Raw genomic sequence first — 19,944 nt, 5'->3', positions numbered from 1 at the left:
ATTCCGTATGTGGCTTCGCTTCGCTTCGCCCTGACATTATTTTATACATACTCGTGTATTCTTTTTTGCCCCGGCTGATGAGCTGCTGATCAAAGGCATTCCTGTGCCGTCGCACGGCCATAAAAGGACATCGTTTTGGGGGTCGGCGGGCGTGCCACGAAAATTGAATTCGTCCTTTGGCTAATATGTGTCGTCTTACAGTCAATCGGAATAGTTTTCACTTTGTCAGGGTCGATTGGTAGATGGTTTTAAATGAGCAAAAAGGTGGGGTCTTTGGTTTAAAAGGAGATTCTAGATGCAAAGGCTTTAAAGAGAATCTTTAAGTGTAAGCCCTTCAAAAGTTACATTTTAATATCTCGTAGACCACTTGAATATCAATTAAATGTACGCCCCCCCTAATATTTTGCCTAATATTTGCATAGAAAACCCTTAAAATATCAATGCAAAAACATATATTGCTGTGAAACTATTGATTTTAGCCTTCTATTTCCTATTTTTCGAAGGAAAAGGAAGCCCTTTAAAAGCTTCAAACTAGCCTGTTAAGCCTTAAAAGCATACGAAAGTACCAACCCATTGAATGCCGATATTATAAAACCTAAATGTGGCCTGACTTCCACTGATAAACGCGAACCACACTTAAAGAAAGAAAAAACCGCAGAAATTTCGATCATTTTTGCCTTAAAATTCGCTAACTCTGCACTGCTTGAACTGCTTAAAGCTCTGCGGATGCTTCTTCTCTACTGCTTAGCGACTTTAAACCCTCCAACTGCTTATTTTCCACTGCTTGCACACATTGAACTGCTTCTGTGGCCTGCCCAAAAGTGCACCCACTTTTCCTTTCCGTTTGCTGCTGTGCTGCATTGAGTGGCATGGCTCTATCGAATATTGTCGACTCCGATTCCGATCGGATGCCATGCCACTCGGGCATAGAATTTTCCCAAAAAAACGAACCGCAATGCCAAGTCCTGAGTGTGGATGTGGCTGCTCCTCGTCTTATTTGCATAATTCTAATATGGAACATTTTTGGCCAATTCCCATTCCCCGTCGAGTGTCCACCCACACACACACACAGGACACTAAGGACACACGTAGTAGTCACATTTCGGGTCCTGGAGCCTAGAACGAGATTTGCATAAATAAATGTTGTAGTTGTTGCTTCGAGCAGCTCCTGCCTGAGAGCTCCTGCTGTTGTGGACTGTCCTTCCGTCCGTCCTTTTCGCCTGTCAACGTAAATTACAGCCATTTGATTTCGGGGCAATTACAACGCATTTTTGTGCAACAATCTCTCGTTCTTTGTGCCACATTGTGCCAGCCCCCCCCTTTTTGATTTATATTCCCTTCTTTTTTTGTGTGTTTTTGTGTGTGTGCGTGGGGGGGAGGGAAAGGTGGGGGCAATTTCAATTTCAGTTTTGCAACATTCGACATGTCGTTGAGAAAGTTAATTATGAGGCGGATTATCCTTGGACTTGTCTGCAGTGTCCTCTCGTCCTGTCGTCCTGTCTCCTGCTCTTTCTTTTTTGACTATTTATTGCCCCAGTAGTATTTTGTGTGTTGCATATCTCTCTTTCTGTCTGCAGGACTTCCGTTGTTTGTCGCCGGAATCCATTGTTCCGTCTGTGTGGCGAATGTTTGTGTGTTGGTGAGTGCCTGCGTCTGGTCAGGCGAAGGTTGCAACATTGTGGCACCACCAACCAACCGAGAAGGTAGACAACCTTGGCCATGACAAGGACTTAGTTTATTTTTATTTTTATTTTCTGCTTTTGTGCTTTGCTTTCTTGAGGTTTTCGTGGGTATTTTTCAAGATTTTTTCTGCTGTGGTTTTCCCCGTCTAGATTTGCATGCCATTTTCCCTTTTTCCCTTTTCCTTTTCTCTTGATTATCATTTGTTTTCGTTAAGCCCCGAAATGTCCAAGCGGCTAAGGAGCCACAGAGCCAACAAGTTGTGGCAGCTCATAAAAATGAATTACTTGCGGGCGCCCCCCCTCCCACTCCCACTCCCAAGGATACTTTCCACTTCCTCATAGTTTATCCAAAGCTTTTGCCTGGAGGATAGATTCCGGGAATAACCATAGCTGCCCGGGGGGACGGGACGGGATGATATATATTTATTTATGATTTGCGACCATATTCAAGTGACTTTTGAAAAAGAAAGCCATAATGCCTGATGGAAGGAGAAGTTTCCTGTGATTTTTGGAGATACAGCTCGAGGTTTTACCTGGAAATAAACTATGAAAACATTTCTCGGAATGCTAGAGTACACTGATATCTTGTATCCTTTGTAGTCCTTGGATTCTAAATTCCAAATAATTTCACATTAATTTGCAATCAATTGAGGAGGCAAAGAGCGTGCCTTTATTTGCCTCTTACATGCATGGATTTGCTTCTTTTGATTTACATGATTTACTTATCCTCTCGCTAACAGATTTTCCGCTTCGATCCCTCCCTCATCACGGGCTTTGCTTTGTACCCACGCAAAATTTCGAATTACTTGGGACTTCCTCTCTTCCCTGAGACACTTTTTTGCCCCAAACTGAAGCGGATTTTCTTCGTTCCAGGGCCTTCCCTTTTCCAGGGCCAGGAGGCCTGTCAATACTCCACCGTTCGTACCTTTTGACCATTGTATGAGTCCCCGGCAAAGTCTTATGCAAATGCCCTCCCTCTCGATGACGGACCCTCCGGGGATCCGATTGAGGAATGGACCGCCATTGCGATGGTAAAGCGGGTCCATTCAATCAAACGTTGACAGTGCCGCCTGCCTTGTGGCAGTCATCCACATCATCCGCATCATCCGTTGACGTTGTCATTGTCATTCTCAATCGGGTAGGAGGGGGCGGGGGGTTGAAGTCTGTTAAAGCGGTTTTATTTATGCAACGGCATGTGCTCGAAAGAAGCTCAGCTTTCCGTTTTTTTGGGGCGTCCCACGGCCCTGTTTCTTAACCAAATTTCGAATGCAAATTTTTGCACGTGCCACGGACCTTCCCCCTGCCGGCGTCTTGGCGCCTTGGTGTGGGCGTGGCAAAGAAAATCCTTCCTTTGGCTGCATTTAATTATTAAAATTTAATTTGGCCAATTCGTTGGCGCTCTCTGCTCTTTGCACCCACGCTCTCTCAGCACAAAGAAGATTTCTCACACTCTGCTCGGTCTCCCACTCCCTCTCTCTGTGTGTGGCTTATGAATATTATGAGGGCATACGCCCCGTTAGCCCGGCTTAAACTAGCTGAAAATTGCAGAGGACACCAGCTTTTGCACCTCGGGGCAGGCTTTTGTCTTTCGTTTGTTGGCAAACAACCTGTTTGCATCCTTGAAAAAAAAAGGATACTATCACAAATTATGGAACTAAAATAGTTTTTCCCCCCAAGAAGGGCAGAGGGGGGGCACTGATGAGGGGAAAAGAGTAGTAGAGAGTGTGCTAACTCATCCGAGGACCCGCAGACAATTGTTTATTCCTGTTGCTTCCCCCCCCCTTTCGCTCCAGCTTTTGCTCTGTTTGTGGATAAATTTTTGATAACTTGCGTCACTTGCATTTTAAATGGAACAAAAAACTGTCGAGAAGAGAGCGCAAGAGAAAGTCAAGGGGCACTTTAAGAGAGCAACTAAGAGAGAGAGCGGAGAGAGTGGAGAGAGCTTTGAGGGCGAGCTTTTGCCAGCACGTGCGAGCGACCACTGTGCTGTCGGCGAAAAGCGATTTCAAGTTCAAGTCTCGCACAAAACATTGAAAATCCAAGTTCAGAGGCGCTTCAAGGCTCGCACTCTCTCTCTCGCTCTCCCCCGTGGTAAAGCGTATAGCACTGTCTCTCTCTAATACCACCCCCTAACTCTCTCTCTCCCTCTCTCTATCTCTCTCCGTCTCCTTCTAACTGCGTGTGCGTGTATTTTTGTGATTATGTAAGCAGTTCTTCTTTTGTATTGGTTTTATTTTTTAGTTACTTCTCTCCCTTTTTATTTTTTGAATATTTATTTTGGTATCCTTTGTTTGCTTTACTTATTTTTATTTGGTATTCATGTATTTACGTATTTTTAGCCTTTTTAAGTGGTTATTTTTGTATTCACTATTTGAGTATTTATGTATTCGGGTATTTTTTTTTTGTATTTACTTGTGTTTGACTAAATATTTATATTTCTATTTTATTTTTTAGCCACTTTTTGAGTGCTTATGTATTGTCGAAGTGTTGTAGTATTTTTTTTTTAAATAAATATTTATTTTTCTATTTTATTTGTTATCCATTTTTTGAGTATTTATGTATTTTTTATTTTTTTCGATATTTGTTTTAAATTAATATTTATTTTGCTATTTAATTCTTTTTCCACTTTTTGTGTAGTTATAAGTTCTGGTATTTTTTTTATTATTTTATTATGTTTATTTTTTAGATAAATATTTATTTTACTATTTAATTTTTTTTTCCATTTTGTGGGGTATTTATGTATTGTGGTATTTTTCGGATTATTTTATTATGTTTATTTTTTAGATAAATATTTATATTGCTATTTAATTTTTTATCCATTTTGTGGGGTATTTATGTATGCTGGTATTCTTTAGTTGTTTTACTTTTTTAGGTATTTTATGTTATAAATAGTTTTTTTTGTATCTGCTTAATTTTTTTTTTTTCACAACTTCTTTTTTTTTGGAAAATATTTTTTTGTGTGTGTGTTTTCCCTGTTTCTTTCTTATGTGTTTCTTTTTCGCCCCTTTTTTGCGGCAACAATTTTCAATTGCATTTTCTGCTGTTGCTTTTCCTGTTTTTCTTGTTGTTGTTGCTATTTTCTGGTATTTATTTTTCATTTTCTTTGGAATTTATCCTCCGCTGGCGGCCATACTTTTTGTGATTGTTGTCTGTCGACCGCCGCAGCGGCTGCTGCTGCCCTTCTTCCTTTGCATCGGGTGGACCTTGTCAATGGAGGTGGGGAGGGAAAACACAGTAAACGGAAGGACATTCGCCATATAGTTTTTGCTGTCCCTGTCCCTGTGTCCCTGTCCCTGGTTCTACTTCCTTTCCCTTTCTGTCCATTTCTCCTGCCCCCGAAATAGATTGGGTATCCCCCCCTTTTCGTTTCGTTGCCGGACGACGTTGCCTTCGTTCTTTCGCTTTGAAACATCTCCTCGACTCTTTCTTTTGCCCCGAAACATATCGCTGTCTCTTTATTCTGTCCTTAAGCAACCACCCTGTGTCCCTGCCCCCCCCCCCGCCCCGTATGGCGTGGCTGCCACGCATATTTTAGCCAAGAATCCATAAACTTGTGCTCTGTCCTTCTCCGACAAAAGATTTCTCCTCCTGCAGAAGAAGAAGAAGACGGAGAAGCAGAAGGAGGAAGGTCTCATCTGTGTGCCTCGCATTTGTTGCGCATTCGAGATGAACTTTGATTTGGTTTCCCCAAGAGGCGTGCCCACGTCCTTGATTAGCTTTCGGTTTGTTGGTGTCCTTCGAGTGTGGATGCCATGGTGCATCCATTGATGGGAAATATGACTAAAGAGTACGTGGGATGCGTATGTGTTTTCAATACAAATCAATGTTGTGGGACCTGGGCTTTATTTTTAACCTTCATTCAGGGCCCACTTCCTGCTGCCTCAATTCTTTGTTGGAATTGTGATGCTGCGACAATGATGCCGCTTGACATTGGGGGTGTGTGGTGGGGTGGGGGGGAAGCCGGCCCACAGGCACAGGAATACGACAAGGACATGGCCAAGGACGCGGACGCGGACAGCCAGGAAATAGAGGCGACAGTCGGCTTCGGTAGCCATCACAAAATATGACTGAAGTGTTTGCTCATCAGAGAGCCACCATTTTGTTGGCACTTTTGCCGCCGCTTGAGCTCCTTTTTGGGTCCCATCTGCAGCTGCTTTAAGGAGCCATTCTTTGGCGCTTTTGAGCAGTCCTGGTCCTTGTCCTGGGCCTCATCTAGACCTTCCTCTTGGGCCTCTTCACTTCGCTAATGACTCTGCCCCCCAAATAATGCCGGCTCGTGGCTCTCGGCTCGTGGCTGGTGGCTCCACTAATTTGCTGCTGCCTTGCCATTCCGGTATTAATTTAGCTCTCTCTTGGAAAACTGCTATTTGTGCGCTTTTCTTTCCACTTAATTACAATAATTCATCAACTTGTTTTCGCTCTGGTCTATAGAAAATGCGGCCATAAAAGAAGACCCGCCACCCGCCACCCGCTACCATTTTTGGCCCATCCTTTCATCCGCTGTTGTGTTTCGGGCTGGGGTTTTTATTGTTCGCAAATTGTATGCTTAATATCGCTATTGGGGGTGGCGTGGGGGGCGGGGGTGGTTGGGGTGTGGGGAATTTGGGGAAAGCTGCTTGATATTTGATTATTTGGTTTGGGTTTGTGGCTGCTGCAAATTGCAAATTGCAGATTGCAGAAGGATGTGCAACAGGCAAACACAACCACAAATAGCCACGAGGCACGGACGAACATGGCCATGACCATGGCACATGGCACATGGCACTTGCAGCAGCAGCAGCAGCGGCATCGGCAGCGGCAGCGGCAGAGGAGTGTGTGGCAATGAAGGAATCATTTGCTGCATTGACGCACAAACAAACATCCATCCACTCCCTCCCGCTCCCTCTTCCGCTCCAGCCACAATATTCCTCCCTATTTGTGGATTTCAATCAGACGACGACGACGACGACGACGACGGCTACGACGACGACGACTGTGTTGTGCATTAACGGAGCAGAGCAGAGCGGGAAACGGACGGAATCGGACGGAACAGGACGGACTATGACGAGGACCAGGACACGGCAGGGACTCGATTGAGCCGGGCCAACAAACACAGCAGGCACACACCAACACCCACCCACCCACACACACACACAGACACCACAGCGAACGGAAGAGCGAGAGCAAGCGATAAGGAAAAGCTTTTGTCTGTGGCCAGAGAGAGAGAGAGAGAGAGAGGGAGCTTTTTTCTCTTTCATTCTTTTGGGTTCAGAGATGCTCTTCGGAATGAAAAGAGGAATATGATGGAGGAAATATCCGTAATATTTACGGGATAATATACAGAGGAATACTGAATGGAATGGCTACAAAAAAAGCAACAAATCCTGAATATATTTCTCCATAGAAATGCAATATATACCATCGTACAATACTCTGTAAATTGTGGAAATATAGAATGAATTTTCGATTGAATTTTAATATAAAGAAGAAAGTTTTCCAAGAAAAAAAAACTTCCTAGAAATTTCGAGGATAAACCCCACTGAAACCCACTAAATTTATGGATAGAATGAAGGCATTGGATGTACCTGCTGTGGAAGAACCTTGAAATATCCCAGGCATCCAAGGACAGAAAATTCCTAGGGAATTCTCGAAGGACCCTCGATCGACATGGAACGATCTTTGAACCACAATTTGAGGCATGGATAAATGTATAAATCAGTGTTTTGAATGTGTGCCTCTAACTCCTTTAATGATTCAACTTCTCGCTAGTTTATCCTTTATTTTATTCCATAGTTTCTCCTTTGTTTCATCCCCTTATATAATGCGTTCTCTCTGGCTTCAATTTCAATTATAAACTTTTGTTAAATCTCCTTAATTATTCAATTGAAAGGCGACATGCTCTGCCCCCCCTTTCCTGCCCATCCAAAGGCTTGAAAAGTGTCATTAATAATTGCCTTGTGGCGCCATTGTCTTGCAACATTTTGTGGCTAATTGACAGGCCAACGTGCAGCAGCAGCAGCAGCGGCATCAGCATTAGTGGTTCTCTTTTAAGAGCGGATACACAGTCTCTTCTTTCTCTTTGTCTGCCATTTGGTTGGTGGTGGAAAAAGCTCTCTCTTTTTTCTTATCAGCGGCTGATGCTGCCGCTGTCGCTGTCGCTGCTGCTGCTGCTGCCGCCTTTGGTGGTGTCGTCTCCACTTGTCTTGGGTGGCACGTTGCGTCCTCTGTGTGTGGTTTCGCGTCGCTGTCGCTGCTTGTTTGCGCGCTCTGCTGTGCCGCCGCCGTAGCCATAGCCATAGCCATAGCCATAGCCATAGCCGTCGCCGTGTCATGAAAAACATTTGGACGGCTTCCGTTTGGCATCAGTTTGTTGGCAATTCTCGAGCCCGTCGGCCGCACACAGCACACAGTCCCCAAAGCACAAGAACCTCAAGAAACATTTGGACAAGCGACACAGCAGAGATCGAGCAGCAGCAGCAGCAGTAGCAGCAACGTGCAACGTGCAACACGAACAAAACATTCTCAACTAAAAAGCGCCACAAAAAGACACCAGAAATTTGTATCAACAAAAATTAGCAACGAAACATCTGTGATGTGATACGAAGAATCCAACGCGACTTTTCGGTTTTTCATTGAGTTGTTTTTTCTCTTCCCCTTCCCCCCGTTTGAATTGTCCCTCGGATAACCGTCCCCCCAATCCACAAACCCCCCAAAACGTTACTGATTTTTGGTAATTTCCTCCATCTTTTTTTTACGAGTTGCTAAACTGTGTGTGTTTGTATGTGTGTGTGTCTGTGTGTGTGAAAAAGTTAATTTAACAATTTTTATGTCCGCACCAAAAAATATGTGGCCTACGTTTTTATGATTCTTGTTTTTTTTTTTTATTTCAATGCGAAAATAAATAAAATAATTCTCTCAGAAGAAAAGGAGCGAGAGAGAGAGTGCATCATAAATTTGAAAATTAAACAGCAAGTGCATTGACTCTTTCACCCCCCAAAAAAAATAAAATAAAATAAATAAAAGAGGATCGGAGGCGGAGCAGAGCATAGCCGAAATATCCAAGGCACAAAGTCAAGGTGTTTTTCCACCCGACAATGAAAATCCAAAATTGTATTTTTTTTGTATGAATTTTTTTTTTGCTGTTGTAAACAAATTTGAGTGTATTTTTATGCGTAATTTATGCAAATGACAAACGAAATAAAATAAATGCTTAACATTTGTGTGCATTGAAATAACAAAAAGAAAAAAATCGTGAAAACGTAAGGGAAATTGTGCGTGAAAATGAGGCGTTTTACAGATGGGAAAATCTTTGTTTGAGTCAAAGCTGATTCTCCTTTGGCTTTCAAAAGGTTTTTGACAAGAGATTTGCAGGAAATTGTTACGGAAATTGTTGTAGAAATTTGTCTTGAAATTATTAAATGTAAATGTTCTCCAACGCTAAATAATAGTACAACTTTCTTCAACAAATTTCCTAGAAATCGAATCAAAATTACAACAAAATATTTCAACAATCTTTACTTTTTAAATAATTAATTTCCAAAAAATGCAACCATTTTCAGAGGTTCTAGAACTACTAATGGCTAAAATTTATTTTAATCTAAATCTATACATTCTTTAAATTTTGAAAACTCTGAATTTAAACAGAAATTGGAAAATTGCTTTCACTTGCAATTGTTATACAGAAATGTATAAATAATATTAATCCTCTTCACCCAATAATCCCCCAAATCACTAGATTTTTCCCAATTCGCAAGTCAATTCAAATTATCGCTCGAAAGCGATTGTTTTTCCTATTTTTAATATATGTACTGTACGCTCTTTAATCGCATTAGTGGTAGATACTTGTCGAAAAGTTTGCCCCACACGCACAGAAAATAAATTCGAAATAATGAAAACAAATATTTGCTTTTTTGGAGCATCAGCTTTTCCTCTAACACCCACACACACACCCACACAAACACACACACACACACATATATAAAATCTAAGTCTTAGTGCCACGCCCCTCTTTGTTGGGAAAATTGCCATTCAATTATAAGTTTTATTTGCGACTAAGAAAAGTAAATCACCGAAAATTTCAATTTGATTTCGAGGAGAATAAACAGGAAGGAAAGCCACTCACATGAGACATTATTCATGGGGATGTTCCATGTTGTGGGGGGGATTGGGATGGAAAAAGTTTTGCAATTAGAGAAATTCGAAGCTCAATCGAGGGCCAAGATGAAGAGGGAGAAACAGAGACAGAGAGAGAGACAGAGAGAGAGACAGAGAGAGAGGGAGGATATAGATGTGTAAGGATAGAGGAAGTAAAAGTCGCTTCAAGTGGAAAATGCCACATCGTTAGCCGCTGCGTCCACTCCACAATTATTATTTACTTGGAGAAATTGTGTGCTCTGTCTACGCACCTGAGGAGAGGCACGTGTATCCCTCAGATACACAAATAATAACAGGGGCGAACAAGTAGCAAATGGCCATCGATATCCGGCAGGAGCAGCAGCAGCAGCTGTGGATGGAGTGTCCTTCAGAGAGAGGAGCGAGAGGGAGCAACTGTATTTCCTCCAGAGGCTCTTTTGGGGTCCTGGAATCCCAATAGGGGGGAAAAAAAGCGCTAAGCATCGGCTTTTTTGTAGCTGCCACATGCCCACGACCCCGCAAGAAGCTTACGTGACTTTTGTGGCATGCTCTGGCATAATTCTTTCTTCACTTTCCATTTACCCGCCCCCGTGCAGCTTTTTGGGGGTTCGTGCAAGTGAAATTAATGAAGCAGTTCATCTGACACTGAATTGATTGGCTTATTGCGCAGGCAACTCGATAGCCCTGCCAGAGGCATGCCCCAGGCCACCAAATGAACACCAAAAAAAAAAAAAAAGGAACAGCTGCTGCCAACATCTCCCATATATATTGTGTATATATTCGTTCTTTTTTTATATATATATATAACTGTCGCCTAGGACAACGATTGAGGATAAGTGGAGTGCGATGACAGGACATTTCTCTGCTTGATTGCATGCCTCATTTGTCTCTGTTTCTGTCTTGCGACCCAGCATATGGAATAGAGAGCGAGACAGAGACCTCTTCTCATAATTGAATTCCCATCGAAACCGCAAATAACATCAAAATTACATTATCTCTTTGCACTTTCCGTCTCTTTCTCTCTCTGTCTCTTAATTGCAAAACATTTCAGACATTTCAGTCACGTTTCAGTGGCAGCATCAATATGCCACAACACCAAGCCCAACCGACACTCAACCCCTCAATCCATCAATATTTGGCATCCAATAGCTACTCCTCTTTTTTTTCTTTTTTTTTTTCCTGTGTATTTTGTTGTTGGCCTTCCTCAACTTTTTCATTCGCCTTTGAACCATTAATTTTTTGGTTGCCAAAAACATTTACATAATAGCATTAGGAATCGAGGCTTGGAGAGTGCTGCTGTCTGCTGTGGCATGCCTCGCCTCGCTCCCCCAGAGTCATTTGTTTGATTAGCAATTTCCCAGGGGCCAGGGGAGGGGGCGTGACACAAACACTTGCGGGCAAACCTCTAGGAAACGGAAAATCTCGTAAAGAAGATTTAAGTATTTTCGATTATTTTTTATTTGTTTTTCTTTCAAAACAGAAAGAAATATCCGAAAAGAAGAAGAGACATTGAAAAGTTACTATAAAAAAAAAAAAAAACCAAAAACATACTAAACATTGTGTTTCCTGCAAATCTACAAAAAAATACCAACAAAAATACCAAAAATAATACGAAATAAGAAAGGTATTGTGTTTCCTGCAACATCAAATCCGAGTCTACAAAAAAATACCAACAAAAATACCAAAAATAATACGGAATAAGGAAGGTATTGTGTTTCCTGCAACATCAAATCCAAATCTACAATAAATACTATGAAAAATACCAACAAAAACTAAGATTTTAACGAAGAGGAAATCACAACGGAGGCATCTACTTAAACGGTTAACAAAACTCTTGCAAATTAACGTCAACTACGGGTCGGTTGTTCTACTATACAAAAGGATTAACTATAAACAAAACGTAAACTAAACAGCTAAAATACTATATATATATACCACATAATTATACAGATATACCAGATATATTTATCTACAAGCAAAAAACAAAAAAAAAGACAAAAGCAGTTAAAGAGGCTTTCAAACAAATAAACACTAAAAACAAAACATTAAATGTGAAAAAAATTCAATTTTAAACAATAGAAACACCTATATACATATATATATATATATATATAAATATTCAATAAAAATACCAAAAAAGAACGCTTACAGTTTGAACGTTACAAAAATACCAAATAAAAAGAAAAAAACATATTTTTAAAAGAAAATTATAAATAAATATTTAGCCAAGCAACAGAGCAACAAAGTCAACTAAATAGGTAAATATTTGTTAATTACAATACGAAACGCCAAAGCAGCAACAATAAAAGTAACGAGTAACGAGTAACGAGGAGCAAAACATATAGCAAGATAGCTAAGCAACGCTGGGAAAGAGCAAAACCAAAACCAAAGCAAAACAAAGCAAAGAAAAGAAGGAACACAAAAGATACAAAACGCAGCAATTGAAAGCTTCCATTTATTGAAAAAAATAAAAAACACTACAAATACAAATACAAAAAAAAACAGATATATATATATCCAGAATATATTATATACACACGATATATACTATATATATACATATATATATGCATAAAAGTTACTATTTTCTATAAAATTTATCAAAGATCAAAGCTATATATATATATATACATGTTTGAGCCGACTTTGGGGCGATATATTTACAACAATAAATAGATCTGTAATAAAAAGACATACAAATCAAATACCACTTTCGAGGCCACACAAATGCTGCAATACGAAACAGCCTGCAGTCATCAGCAGCAGCAGCAACAGCAACAGCAAGAGAAACAGATCTTGCAACAAGAGCAACAGCATCAGCAGCAGCAACAGGAGACACTCCACAAGCAGCAACAGCAGTTGCAGCAGCAGTTGCGCCACCAACAGCTGCCACAGCAGCGCAAGCAGACCTACAAGGAGTACCTGCAACAGCATCAGCAGCAGAAGCAACAGCAACAGCAGCTGCAGCAGCAACAGCAACAGCAACAGGGTGGCAAACAGCCCGAAGTACGCATCTTTCGTGTGCATTATATTCGTTTAAATTCCAAAGACGGCGTACCGTCAATCAATCGCCAGGCGGCTGCTGCATCCGCCGGATCCGGGAATCAAAACGGTGGCGCCACAAATGGCAGCGGCAGCTCAACCAAAATGAAGACAATTGCCCCGAACATACGGCGGAGGCGACGCTGCGATAAGCATCACCTGGAGCTCTACTGCAATGAGACGACAACACCGCCGACAATGCCAATGCCCTCCAGCAGCCACAGCGGCCACACGAGCCACACGAGCCACAGCGGCCACAGTGGCCACAGCAACAGCGGCTGCAGCAGCACTTGCCACCAACTGAAGCCCGTGGCTGGAGGACTGCGGCTAAGGGAATGCATCACAGCCCCGTCTACGGCCGCCAGCTCTCCGGTGGATGAACACATGTGCATACCGGCGCCGCCAATCACACCGCCGCCGGCCTTCCTCACCGAAGGATATAAGCGATCCAGCACATCGGTGTCCACCTCGGCCTTGCCCAGTGCCACAAGCAGCAGTGCCTGTGGCAGTGGCAGTGGCAGTAACCATGAGACGCAGACGCAGACGCAGACACAGACACAAACCAGGACACCCAGCCAGACGCAGATTCAGCTACAGAGACAGTCGCTGATGGCCACGACACCGATGCCGATGCCGATGCCAATGCCGATGCGGCAGCAGAAACCATTTCCAATTGTTGGCAAACTTTCAGCTGGCATCAGTGGAGCAAATGCGAGTGGAGGCGGAGGCGGAGGCGGAGGTGCAAATGGAAATGGTGGAAAGCCACGGACAACGGCCACCATAGCGGTCACATTGAACAGCGGCAGCAACAAGCCACGTGCCACGGTCAAGCGGAGTTTAGGTAAGCGATGGATGGGGCAGGGGCGGGGGCATGGGGGCAGGGAGTTTAAGGCAGAAGGAATCGGGAATCCCCCGATAGAATCCGCCTCCAATGTATGCTATGAAACATGGCCGATGGACATTGCAACGTTTTATGGCCACGGCCATAAAGTGGGGGAGTGTGCCACAGTGCCACAGAGCCACATAGCCACAGAGCCACAGAGTGTGTGCCACAGTGTGTGTGCCACAGTGTGTGTGTGATGGGTGTGGTCAAGCCATAAAGACGACCAAATTGCAGCTGCGTCCAAAGAGGCGTGTTAACAAAATGGCTTGGGGACGGGAATGGGGATGTGTGTGTGTGTGTCTGTGTGTGTGGCGTGTGGCGTGTGCGATGGTGCCTTTGTGGGTGTGTGGCATGGTGTGGGCGATTAGGCTTAAGCTTGCAACTTTATTGAAAAGTTTTATGCTCCGAACAGCTCAACATTGACTGAAAGAGAGCGAAAGAAATGGGGTGAGTGGGGCAGCGAGAGTGGGGAGAGAGGGGGCAGCAAGGAGACTGCGGATAAGAGGGAAACACTAAGAGCAGGAGACTGTATATTTCAGCTTAAATAAAGCTACAAAACTGTCGATCCATAACAACATTTAATGGTTTATGGAGAAAGTACAGAAAGTACTTGGCTTTAAAGTGAAAGTACGCTTAATGTTTACCTAAATGTTTGCTTATAGACCATTTCCCGATGGTGTTCCCGGAACTAGAGGCTCTGTTGAAAACACCTTTTTTAAACATATTTCTCGAATGGTTTCCATAAAAAATTTTCCCATTTGATAAGTCTTTTGTTTTCTGCAGATTTTTGTATGATTTTTACCAAGAACTTGCAAGGATTTTTTTTAGATGGTACACCGAACGAGCTCCAATGATTTTTTTCTTGGTTACTATACGGATTCGTATTTTCATGGTTTTTTTTATTATTGAATTTTTTGTTATATTATTATTATTTTTATTTTTTTTTTTAAGTCATTTTTGGGATGCTTTTTTTTTAAATAATTTTTGTAATTATTTTTTTTCTAAATATTTTGTGGATTTTTTTTTGTATCCTTTTATGTTTTTTTGTGTGTTTTTTGTGTTTTTTTTTTGTGTTTTTTTTCTTATGTTTTTGTATGATATATAAATATTTTTATTTTTATTGATATATAATAAGTTTTTTTTTATGATATACACATATCTATTTTTTTTGTGTTATAAATATATATATTTTGTTAATATTTTTGTTTTTTTATTTTTTATTTATTATTATTATTACTATTATTTAATTTACTATTATTATTATTTTATTTTATTTACTATTATTATTATTTTATTTATTATTATTATTTCGTGTTTTTTTCTTTAATTTTAATAGTTAATTGTTGGTTTCTGTCGATGTTCCTATGTCTTATGGCCTTTAGGATTTTTTTTTTTTTTTGAGGCCTTCTTTGAAGGAATAGGCCTATGAATAGTTCTGTGATGATTTCTGTAGTTTGTTCTCTAGTTTTATTTTCCTGATCCATTGATGATTCCCTTATTCCTAGGGTTTCCCTCTGTCTTCCCATGTTCTGCTCCTCTCTCACGAAAGAAGGTTTTCTGCCGCCACAAAGAAAATAAAAATAATAAAGAAAAAGTGAGGCAATCAACAGGACAGACAGCCAGGCAGGCACTTGGCCCCATGCAACTATTTGTTTGATTCCGTGTGTAAATAGCTCCATTATTGGGTGGCCCCAGCAGGCCAGAGATGTGTGTGGGTGTCGTCATGCCTGCCTGTCTGTCGGTCTGTCTGATACGCTGCTCTGCTTCATGGCGAAGGCGAAGGCGAAGAGGCGGCTGCATATGCAAATGTTGAACATTTGATCGGAGGAGCCGCAGAGAGGAGTGGAGTGGAGTGGAGCGGAGCGTCGAAAATGTCAATAAAAATAAGTTTCAATGCAATTGTCGCCTCCTTGCGTATCTCGATAGTTGATTGCATTTGCCACCGCTGTTGCAGAGGCCAGGAATTGCATATTGAGGAGGAGCTTCAGGCAGGCAAGACCAGAGAGGGGGCTGGGGATCCAGATAGATAGACAGATGGTTGTATGCCCTTCGGGGGAAAAATGAATAACGAGAAATATTTTAGTTTTGGGTACATTTTCGTCTCATATTTATTTGGTCAATTTCAAATTGGATTTGGAAAAGTTCTCTAATTTCTAGCGCAGGAATATTCCAAGGAATTATGACTTTTCTTGATTTCGGAAGAAATCTTTCCCCCATCTTTATTCTTTGGCCAATTGATGTGCCTATTAGGCTAATGATTTTAGACCATAAATTGCATAAGGTACGAGAGTCCCAGGCCCAGCGCCAGTCCCAGTCCCAGATTCTGTGCTGTCGGAGAGGCTTACATGAGTTTGCCAAAAAAAAAAAGGAAAGAAAGAAAGAAGAAAAATCTGTGCGCAGAGGCAGGCCATGAAAGGCAGCAGCAGGGATTTCATAATAGATTGATGGAGAGAAGTGGAGGAAGGAGTGGCTGGAAACCAGGGCAAGAGGCACTACTGCAAGTAGATGAGGCAGAGTGGCTGTGGCTGTGGCAGAGTGCATGTTATGAAATATTCAATCAAATAAACAATTTTCAAGCCATAAATCCGACCAACAGTCAAGGCTTGCTCCCTCCCCCCAGTCTCCCTGTTCGTCGGTCAGTAAGTCATTCCAACCGTCTGTCAGTCTGTCAGTCATTCATTCAGTCAAAGATAGAGTGAGAGATGAAGATCTTCACCTTTAGTTGATTTTTCTTCTTTTCGGGGCATTCATTTCATTATTAAACTGGGGGTCTCCTCCTGGGGGTCTCCTCCTGGGGGCCTCCTCTTTTTGCTGATGCAAAAAAAAAAAGAAAACTATTTGCCTGCACAATTTCCCGATCAAAATTTTCTTTAGCAATGACAGCGAAAGGAAAAACTTGTATATTATATAATCGAGCAGCTACCTATTAGAGGAAAACTTTGATGATGAAAAGAAAACCGTTAGCCAGGATGTCTCGTCGTTAGTTCTGGAGTGATGGCTGGAAGGTACAACTTTTGAGAGTCTCTCAAGTGAAGAGTTTGTTTCTCCCATCTCCCATCTCTCATTTCTCATTTCCCATTGCAGTTCTTACTTTAATGGGAATTTAATTTGTACGATGGCTTCTCCCCCACTCTCTGCCCCCCGCCCCCCACGTTCCTTTTTGCAGCATTTTCTCTCGGTGTTTGTTTCCAATGATTTCTGTGGAATTTCGTCTATATTCTGTCTGTGCATTCCTGTATTCCTTTCCTGAGAATCATCTGCTGCATTGTGTTCTGTTGTGGCCCGTGTTGCCAACAGGTAATCCTATTCCAACCGAAACTTCAATGAATGTGGCAATGGTCTGTCTGCTTGCCATTCAGTGTTGCACCAGAAATCCAATTCTTCTGATTCTGATTCTGCTTTTGATTCCCGGAAACAGACAACAGGCTTCATATCCGTTTGTACAGCTTAAAGGCATAATAAAAAGTAGATTTTCTCAAGGGGAAAACTGCAGCATTTTAGGGTCCTTTAGGGGGAAAACTGTTGCCTTTGAGGGTTTCTTCGGGCGAGAAGCCATCATATGAGGGTCTCTTCGGGCGAAAACTGCACCATCTGAGGGTCTCTTCGGGAGAAAACTGCAGCATTTGGGGGTTTCTTCGGGGGAAAATGCAGCATTTGTGGGTTTCATCTCTCTGGAGGGCCTCTGGAGGGGAAAACTGCAGCATTTGAGAGTGTCTTCGGGAGAAACTGTAGCATTTGAGGGTCTCTTTGGGAGAGAAGCCATCATTTGAGGGTCTCTTCGGGGGAAACTGCAGGATTTGTGGGTTTCTTCTCTCTGGAGGGGAAAACTGCAGCATTTGATGGTCTCTTCGGGCCAGAAGCCATCATTTGAGAGTCTTTTCGGGGGGAAAACTGCAGACCGTTTCGGTCTTTAGTTCGTTTTGCTAGCATTAGAATCCTTTAAAATTGCACTTTAAGATTTGCGTTTCGGAGTGATTGATGCTTGAGGCAGCTTTTCCACCGCATTCCTATGCCTCTGTAGTGCCAGCACTTTCTTAGATTGAAAAACTCGGCAAAGAAAAACCCCTTTCGTTCAATTAAGGACAAAACTTGCGCGGCAGAATGACCCAAAACGTCAACGACTAAAACCGACGAAGTTTTGCATTGAATTTTCGATTGAAAATTAATTGGCAATTAATTGGAAAGTTTCGGGTAAACTTTCGAAGAAAAGTTGTTGCATATTCGGCCCCCGGCTCCTGCCCCTGCCTGCAGTGGGTTAAGGTCTAAGGGAATGTGTGTGGCATGTGGCATGTGGCATGTGCGGTGCATACTCGAGAGGAAAGTGAGAGCCCAAAGGAATCGCTGCCAAAGACTGCCTGCAACCTCGAGGGCAATTGCTAATGTGGCAGGGAAGTTTCCATTAGCCCCAGATAGGGGGTGGGGGGGGAGGAAGCGAAGAAGTGGATATGGCAGTGACTGCCTCTGTTAATTATTAAATGCATTATGCGGGACGGGACTGTACTTTTGTGTATGCCACTTGTCGTATTTATTATAAGCCAACTTTTCCACCAGAGGCCTTGGCTGGAGTGGAGCCTGGAGCATGGAGCCTGGAGCGGGCAGGCGGCATTATAATCCGCAAACATTCAACATTCGCCCCCACCAAAAAGAGTGGCAGAGTCATCATCGAGGAAGGGAACAAAAGGAGTGGCAGGAGTGTGGCATGCCCGTAGCTTTTTAATTGAATGCGTGACTTGTTGAAACTTTTTGTGATTTGCCACACAGACCGAGTCACTGATACACAGAGAGAGTGCGGGAGGGAGAGAGAGAGAGGCTAATATAAAACTTGCCACGTTAACAGTTTTTGGGCGGCGCTGTGGCTTTGGCTGTGGCATCCATAAGTCGATTAAATGAGCCAGCAAATGTGGCAAGCTTTTAATGAGAAATAACCAAAGTATTCCGCACAGAAAGAGAGAGAGAGGGAGAGAGGGAGAGTGTGGCAGCGAGGGGTGTCTCCATTAATTACACAAATTGTTTCGATTAACATTTAATTACATAATTATAAGCCTCCGGCTGGGGGCCGGGGCCGGTGACTGGGGTGGATCAAGTGGATTTCGTGGTTTTCTTTCATTCAAGTTTTGATCCTCAATCATTTATTAATTTGTTGTCCCCAAACTTCATCTTTTATTAACATTTTGCCGTCTCTTTGTTCCCTTTTCAGGTGAGTTTCAATTTAAGAACCGAAGTGCTGTTCAAGTTAAGCGAAGCAACGGATTTCGACTACAAAGTAAGCTAAGAAAATGCGATTCAATATTTAAATATATTTAATCAGCCAGGCTCCGTTTTTCACATTCACAAAAGTTTTCCGATTTACTTTTGAAATCACATAAATTGGGGCTCTCTTTTTCCCATTCCGCAAGATTTCTTCGTTTTCAAAACGAAAACATTTTCGTTGACGAAATGAAAAGTAAACGGCTTTTTATACAACAAAACGAACCTTAATTGCAATAGGAAAAAAATAGATGACTTATTGATGCATTAACATAAACTTGATACCTATATCAGGGTAATTTAACTTGTGCTTTCTTTATAAATAATTTTATTTTAACCCAACCTAAAATTTGGCTCGGAAAAAATTGGCCACAGCAACAACAAATTTCGTTTTGGTGTAAGCAGCTGACGCATTCCGATTTGGTTATCGGAACGTTGGCAATTAATAAATTTTTGCGTATAACAGCACAAATGTGCATGTCACAGCTCAGACTGTGCTTGTAACATGCACTCAACAGAAAATCTGGGTGAGCACAGCTGTTTCCCGCCCAATTTAATTCGGACTTCAAAATGTAACATATCGATAAAAAAATATGTGAAAAATGGAACACCTTAAAACGAAAACGAAACGTTTTGGCTGAAAACGTAATCCGCAAAAGTAAATGAAAAACGGAGCCTGCCTGAATGTATGCAAATATAGAGATATTTCCACAGAAAAGGTAATATCTATTTGCACCTCGAGTGGATATCGACATTGCTATATTTCATTGCATATAAAATATATTTCCCACAAATTGAATATATTATATTTATTTTTAAGTGTTTTCTATATCGATTGAGTGAGGACTTTGCTAAAATAGGCTTTCAATACATTTATAATTTGAATAATTGGAAATCAAAGGGATTTTCTATTGAATTTCCCCTTTTAACGATGCTTCTTTTTACCATCCCATTTTTCTCATAGTATAACTATTTTTT

At 41.8% G+C, this 19,944-nt stretch overlaps 1 protein-coding gene across 17 annotated transcripts in view; it reads left to right on the top strand.

Annotated features, from left to right (window-relative positions):
- LOC4813429 (phosphatase and actin regulator 4) overlaps window positions 1-19,944 on the top strand; it is a 114,509-nt gene that overhangs the window by 60,951 nt on the left and 33,614 nt on the right. Inside the window, exons 1-2 of one of the 17 annotated variants that reach the window (XM_033383892.1) lie at window positions 12,409-12,566; window positions 12,759-13,677. The exons of 14 other annotated variants lie outside the window; for them this stretch is intronic. In XM_033383892.1, the coding sequence (XP_033239783.1) occupies window positions 12,522-12,566; window positions 12,759-13,677 (964 nt within the window). In that variant the 5' untranslated portion in view covers window positions 12,409-12,521. 2 more of the 17 variants (XM_033383900.1, XM_033383895.1) reach the window with 2 other exon arrangements.

Source organism: Drosophila pseudoobscura, chromosome X, assembly GCF_009870125.1.
Source record: "Drosophila pseudoobscura strain MV-25-SWS-2005 chromosome X, UCI_Dpse_MV25, whole genome shotgun sequence".
NCBI lineage: Eukaryota > Metazoa > Arthropoda > Insecta > Diptera > Drosophilidae > Drosophila > Drosophila pseudoobscura.
This window is presented reverse-complemented; position numbering and strand designations above follow the sequence as displayed.